Here is a 6,451-nt window from a genome sequence, read left to right on the forward strand (position 1 = left end):
CGACCGAAAGCGGTGGGGAGGAGTCCGCGCGGCGCGCATGCGCGCTGGGAGCTTCCGTGCTCTTTTTCGCTCCGCGCCGCTTCTGGAGGGGGGAGGTGGGCGGGACTTTTTTCATCCCCCTCCCTCCCCCTTTCGGCGCATGCGCACTGAGAGGGCCGAGCCAGGGAGGACGGCGGCCGGGGCGGGTCAGGCGCCTCAGCGCGCTGCTCTTTGTCAGGCGGAGGTGGGCGGCGGGGGCAACCGGGGGGCAACCGGGCTCGAACTGGGCTCTGCTGAGCGCTCTCGGCCTCCCCCAGCGTCTGGGTACGGGTCTTGGGCCCTCTCCGGGGTCAGTGCTGGGCCCTCCGGGCCGGCCGGGCCCGCTGAGGGAGGCGCGGGGCCTGGGCGGGCTTGGGTAGCCCGGGGGGTGGGCTGTGGTAGCCCAGGGGTGGGTTGTGGTAGCCCAGGAGCGGGTGTTGGTAGCCCCCGGGGGTGCAGGGCCGGCTGACAGGGCTGAGAGCCAGGCCCCGGTCCCGCTCCCATCCGCATCCCAGCTGCAGCGACCCCCCCGCCCCAATCCTGGGCCTCTGCAGGCCCCCCGAATTCTTTTATCCTCTTATTACACGTTAAAAAATCACCCTTTTGTAGTATTTTTTTCGGTTTTGAGCTCCGTGCTGTGAGCAGGTCGCTGGCTGTGTCTTGTCTTAACCTCACAAGGTCTCGCAGCAAAGCTAACTGGGGGCTTTCCTCCTGACAGGACAAAGGAGCAGTTTGGAGTTTACTCCGTTCCAGCAAAATGGGATCCAAGCAGATTGCCCAGGAAACATTTGATGATGCCGTGCAGGAAAACATCACGGAATTTGAAATGGATCCGGAGGAGGCGGTGAGAGAGGCTGTGCAGCAGTTTGAGTCCCAAGGTATTGCAGATTAATTCCACTGTTGCAATTAAGTTATTACAGATCGAGGTTTCTCAAAATTTCGGAGAACCAATGTGCAAAGATTGATCATTCAGTATTGAAATGAAGTCTATGTAAAGCGGAATGTAGATATTATTAACGCTAACCTAGTTTAACGGAGTAATTATGATTGAGAAACTGCTTTAAGTGAAAGTGCAAGATGTGGTTTTGTGAATGAAATTGAATTTTTTTTTCCCAGCTGTGATTTAGTCAGAATTAGTTCTCTGTTCCAGGATGTACCTGACAATCAGAGTTAACCAGAACTTTGGCAGCCTTTCAGCATCTTTATGCATTGATCCATGCTTTATAACAAGCCTGTCTTTGTTAGCTGTAGTTAACTTAAATTTTAATTAAGCTCTTGTAGCTAATATGAATCTCGTTTTTGTTTTTTTCCTTTTAGGTGTTGATCTAAGCAATATTGTGAAAGCTGTGCGGCAGCCTGCCTCTGAAAATGGTCAAAAGCAAAAGCATGAAATTTTGCTGGTAGGACTATACATTTGTGTTGTCTCCTAAAGGTCAGAGTTAACTAAGAATCTGAGTATTAGACTAAGAATCATGAGACACATATTCTACTGCCTCTGCCCCATTTCTTTGTGAGCTCTTAAACGAGTGGTTAATCCCACGTGATCTCAGAGCTAGCGTCAAAGAGCTGGCTTGTGCTTTTCAGTAGCATTATCTGCATAAGTGCAAAATACCAACATTTCTTGGCTAGGAAACGCTGAATTTCTTTCACAACTCAGAAGCAGATTCTGCTTTTGTAAGGTGTGGTCAAAGCACAGAAGAACTTTAATGAAGGAAATATGAGTAACATAAGTGGGAGCTGTTAGCTAGCTCTTCTGAGGATTGAATACAGTCACGCACCAGCCAGAAATTAAAGTACTTGTGCGTGCCCTTGGCCCCTGTGAAATGTGCTAGTGGGACCCAGTTCCTTTGGTGCTGGTCAGACTGACATTCAGGGATGTTGCGACACTGATGCATGAAGACAAAGTGTTGAAGACAAAATGCTGCTCTAAGAAACAGCTGTTTCTTAGCTATTTCAAATTAATTTGAGCTTTAAAAGCAGGACATTGTTATAAATAAACAAATTTAACCAACTCTAAAGAGCTGTTCTCATTCCTTCATAGTTCAGATTGAGAAGTAACTCTTGTTCTCTCTCTTTTTTTCTTTTCTTTTGTCTTTTAGACTTTAGATTCCCTTGCGAGATGTGTTGCTGACTCTGATCTCAATGAGATGGCCGAGCAGCTAGTGGTCTTCTCTGACCAGTGCAAAGAGCAGCTGGCTTTCCGCTACCTGGCTGGGCAGAACGGTGCCTACTCTGTGGTATTCTCTGCCTGCCAGTTGGCTTCGGGAGACAGAAATTTAATGCTGAAAGCCTTCTGTACTCTGTCTGCCATCTTGGATGGGCAGCCAGACCTGCTTGACGCTGCTGGTCAGGATCTACTGCTACAAACCCTGAAAGAATATCGAGAGGATGCTGACATGACTCTGGCTGGGATCCGATGCATTCGGCACGCCTGTCTGAAGCACGAGCAGAACCGCCAGGACTTTGTGAAAGGTGGGGTGCTGCCGCTCCTGACCGGAGCCATCGTGCAGCACGGAGACAGCGCTGATGTCGTCCGAACGGCCTCCTCGGCGCTCAGGATCATGACGTTCGACGACGACATCCGTGTGCCCTTTGGTCATGCTCACGATCATGCCAAAATGATCGTGTTGGAGAACGACGGATTAAGGGTGCTCATTGAGGCCGCGAAAGGTACAATTAACCCCCTGGCTGTTGATGTTAATTTGGAATCGTCTGTGCTTTTTTATCTCAAACCCGTGCTTTGCCGTAACTTGAAGTTCCCCAGAGGTGGTTTGGAAATTTGCTACTAACGTGATTTAATTCCTTTGAAGTGTGCCCCAAGAGAGAAATACAATGACTGCTCCAGAGCTATCAGCAGCACTAAGGTGACAGTTATCAGAGCTATCTGTCAGTCTCTTTAGGAAGGATTTTACAGCCCAGTGCAGGTTTACAGACACATTATCCCTGCTGAGGTGCTGCATTTCTGCCAGGGAAAGGTATTCTATCAGTCTAGCTACAGAGTGAACAGAATGTCATCTGTGATGATCTGTTTTAATTATAAAGGGGAAGTCACTGTTTCCTGGGGTAGTGTGGCTTTTAATTTTTTAATGAAGCAAACTAAACCACCTTGATTCTGCTAGCAGCTCTGCTTGCTCATACTTACCTCCATTCATCATCTCTCCTCCACAGCATTCACAGATAACTCTGGTGTTCTCAGTGAGCTGTGTGCCACCCTTTCTCGCCTCTCTGTCAGGAATGAATTCTGTCAAGAAATTGTGGACCTTGGGGGCTTAAATTTCATGGTGTCTCTCCTGGCTGACAGCATTGACCATCCAGTAAGTGAAATAATGTGTACTTGGGGGAGAGGGCGTAATGCAGCAGGTTGTGATTTTTAATTTTTTTTTTTTTTTTTTTTTTTTTTTAAATCCTGGCTGTGAATAAACCTTAGAATTAATGCATTATTTTAGGTGCACTTAGTGTTGAAATCCAGCCATTGATCCCATTTACCTCCCTGTTAGAAGCCTTATATGCAGAACTAGATTACACCTGCTTGGTCAGATAAGAACGGAGTGGTTGTGCCCCATACTCATGGCCATTTCCTTCGTCCTCCCTGGTTCACAAGCAGAGCTCTGCTTCCTCCCAGAAAAGCTGAGCTCTGCTGGGTTTCCACCATTCTAGCTAGAAGAGGTTCAAGAGGGTTGATGTTTTATTCTTTAAACTTTGAAAACCTCTGCCAACTAACAAGTTCCTTATTATTGTGCCTAACAAGAAGGTGTACCTGACACGTGAGAACATGAGAATAACATTGCTGGCAATTACAGCTGTTCGAGTGGAGTTGCTGCGGGATGTTCTGAGTGGCTTTCAAAAGCCTGTGAAACTTTTTAATTCTGTTTTCTAAGCTTTTTTTCTTTTTTTTTTTTTTTTTCTTGCTGAACGCAGGATGTGGTGAAGCAGGTGCTGAGCGCCATCCGAGCGGTTGCAGGTAACGATGACGTGAAAGATGCCATAGTGAGCACTGGTGGGACCGACCTCATCGTGCTCGCTATAAGCCATCACCTTGCCAACCCTCAGGTATGCAGCTGCTGGGCTGACGATGACGTCCCCCAGTGGGTGGGAAGGGAGGGCTTTGGGCTGCATAATGTAGCAGCCTTATCTCACATTGTATAGGGGAACGGCCCGCAGCTGTGCTCTTATTCCTGATAAACAGCTTGTGCTGAGAGCAGATATATTCTAAGTACGTTTGTTAAACGATTGCATTTAACAAAATTGTTTTCAGAACGTGAACAATGTGCTAAACCCTTGACATCCACTTGACGGAGAGTGGTTAAGTGCATGCTTTGGCAAATACTTTTGTAAATGTAAAGGTATGCCCACCTTACTACATCACTTTTTTTCTTTGTCCTTGAATAAGGGAATAGTGGATAAAATGTTTTATGCTTTGGGACTACAGATCAGATTTCAGTCACTATTGAAATTATTTAAAATCTGTTTTAAGTGACCATATGAAACTTAATTTACATTCAGGAGAAGCAAGATGTTTTAGTGGAGGAAACTAAAAATTATTATTTATTAAAAAAAAATCCTCCAAACAGGAAAACAGAATTTGAATGATTTAGTTTTCTTAAAGCAACATCTTCAGCAATTGAGTTCCTCTTTGCCTTGTAGATCTGTGAGCAAGGTTGTGCAGCGCTGTGCATGTTGGCTTTGCGCAAACCTGAGAACTGTAATGTCATCATGGAAGGCGGAGGGGCATTGGCAGCTCTTCAGGCCATGAAAGCACACCCTCGAGAAGTGGCTGTCCAGGTACCTGCCTTAGAGCTCTTGATTATTCATTCAGGATTGGTGTTGGTTGTGTTCACTGCTTCGTTTGTCCTTCACTTGATGAACACTGACAAGTCGAGCATGTTGGGAAGATAGTTACAGCATCTAAATGCAGGGCACCCTGTGTCTGTCATCCTGACATAGTCAGAACAAAATTCAGTTTGGGTTTCAAACCCACCTGCTTTCAGGTTCAAGTGACTGTGGAGTGCTTCTCTTGAAGGCATTACTTCTCTTCAAAAGAGCAGGGTGAGGACGGACTCTTTCAGAGCCATCTTGTGCTACTGTGATGCGTCAGAGAGGAGACATTGCCACGTTTTCTCCAGAGTTGACAAAACTCCATGGCAAGGAGTTAGCTTATGATTTCTCTTTTTGTGCTCTCCAGAATATTAAAATACCCTAGGAAATATTTTTGAAAGAGCAGCATAAGCTACTGCAGCAAAGTGACAGGAAAGGTACATGGAAGAGCATACATGGGGGGTGGAAAGGTGGCTCTGCGGTAAAAAAAAATAAATCTTAGTATTGTTTAAAGAAGTACTTTGTATTGCTTGGCTGCTGTTGGAACATCAGTAACTCTCAGATGGAAGCAGGAGGCTTTGTTGCATAAACATCAGTGTAAAATAGCAGCCATGCTTTTGTCTATGGATTTTATTCTCCCAGAAAATAGCATCTCACATTTGGTTGCTCAGAAAAGGTTCCTTAGCTGGAGCCAGATCTGCTTTGTGTGTGCCAGCATCCCACTTGGTATTTTCCTGTGTGAGATGCTAATCCCTCTTGTTTTTCTCTCTCCTCAGAAACAGGCTTGCATGCTGATCCGCAACCTGGTCTCCCGGAGCCGGGACTTTTCTCAGCCCATCTTAGAGATGGGAGCTGAGAACCTAATAACAGAAGCTCGTGCAACGCACAGGGACTGTGACGATGTGGCCAAAGCTGCCCTGCGAGACCTTGGCTGCAAAGTGGAGCTCAGGGAGCTGTGGACAGGTCAGAAGGGAAGCCTCGCTCAGTGAATCATCAGCCCACTGAGCAACGGAGCTTCAGAGCACCTATGTACATGAAGTCTAAGGGGGGGAACGAAGCGGCATGGATTAACTTGCAGTTAAACTGACCTGGAATACCTGATGCAAATGCCTAGCTTGTGAGGCTGCGGTGAACTTTTTATTGGGAGCTACAGCTGAAATGGCTTTGTGCATTCCAAGGCTGCAAACCAGCTCTGTAGTAATCATTCCTTGAATCATCTAATGCCTGAAGATGATCTGCTCCCCCCTGTTGTTCTGTATGTTACTTGTGTACGAGACAGGGCTGTTCCGTGTGCTTTGTTCTATACAATAAGAGCAAAGGTGGATCTCTCCTGACAGGAGCCTGGTGCGTACCATGGCAGCTGGTGCTGGTTTGCTCCTCTGCTCTCTGCCGATGGAGGCCAGCAGCCTGATCTGGTAATGGGAGGGCTGAGGAGGGATCCCATCATTTGTGAATGTGTTCTGTCCTGTTGTGCTGTTCTAACTTATTTTACTGCTGACCATATTCTGTGTTGCTTCTTTGTTTGGGATTTTCAGCCAACGTGACATTTTAAACGCAAGCACGTAAGGATTTCTAGCGGGATGGCCAAAACCAACATGGCTCGTGATGTTGCCATTTG

General features: G+C 46.8%; 1 protein-coding gene across 3 annotated transcripts; it reads left to right on the forward strand.

The window, feature by feature from the left end:
* Window positions 1-83: 83 nt before the first annotated feature.
* ARMC6 (armadillo repeat containing 6) lies at window positions 84-6,336 on the forward strand. 3 transcript variants are annotated; one of them, XM_084498925.1, is made up of 8 exons: window positions 84-223; window positions 737-896; window positions 1,336-1,418; window positions 2,118-2,688; window positions 3,187-3,332; window positions 3,937-4,068; window positions 4,663-4,800; window positions 5,610-6,336. In XM_084498925.1, the coding sequence occupies exons 1-8, from the start codon at window positions 140-142 to the stop codon at window positions 5,820-5,822; spliced, it is 1,527 nt and encodes a 508-aa protein (XP_084355051.1). In that variant the 5' UTR covers window positions 84-139; the 3' UTR covers window positions 5,823-6,336. The 3 variants fall into 3 exon arrangements, with proteins under 3 accessions (XP_084355051.1, XP_084355052.1, XP_084355050.1); XM_084498926.1 differs by having other exon boundaries at window positions 146-303; XM_084498924.1 differs by having other exon boundaries at window positions 168-328.
* The last annotated feature ends 115 nt before the right edge of the window (window positions 6,337-6,451 follow it).

This window comes from Aythya ferina, assembly GCF_964211825.1.
Source record: "Aythya ferina genome assembly, chromosome: 26".
In the NCBI taxonomy this organism is placed as follows: Eukaryota; Metazoa; Chordata; class Aves; order Anseriformes; family Anatidae; genus Aythya; species Aythya ferina.

Excerpts from the sequence above, each read along its gene's own strand:
- ARMC6 (XM_084498925.1), top strand. The coding sequence starts at position 140 with ATGCGCACTGAGAGGGCCGAGCCAGGGAGGACGGCGGCCGGGGCGGGT. Across the intron at positions 897-1,335 it reads GCAGCAGTTTGAGTCCCAAG|GTGTTGATCTAAGCAATATT; the intron begins GTATTGCAGATT and ends TTTTCCTTTTAG. Across the intron at positions 4,069-4,662 it reads ATCACCTTGCCAACCCTCAG|ATCTGTGAGCAAGGTTGTGC; the intron begins GTATGCAGCTGC and ends TTTGCCTTGTAG.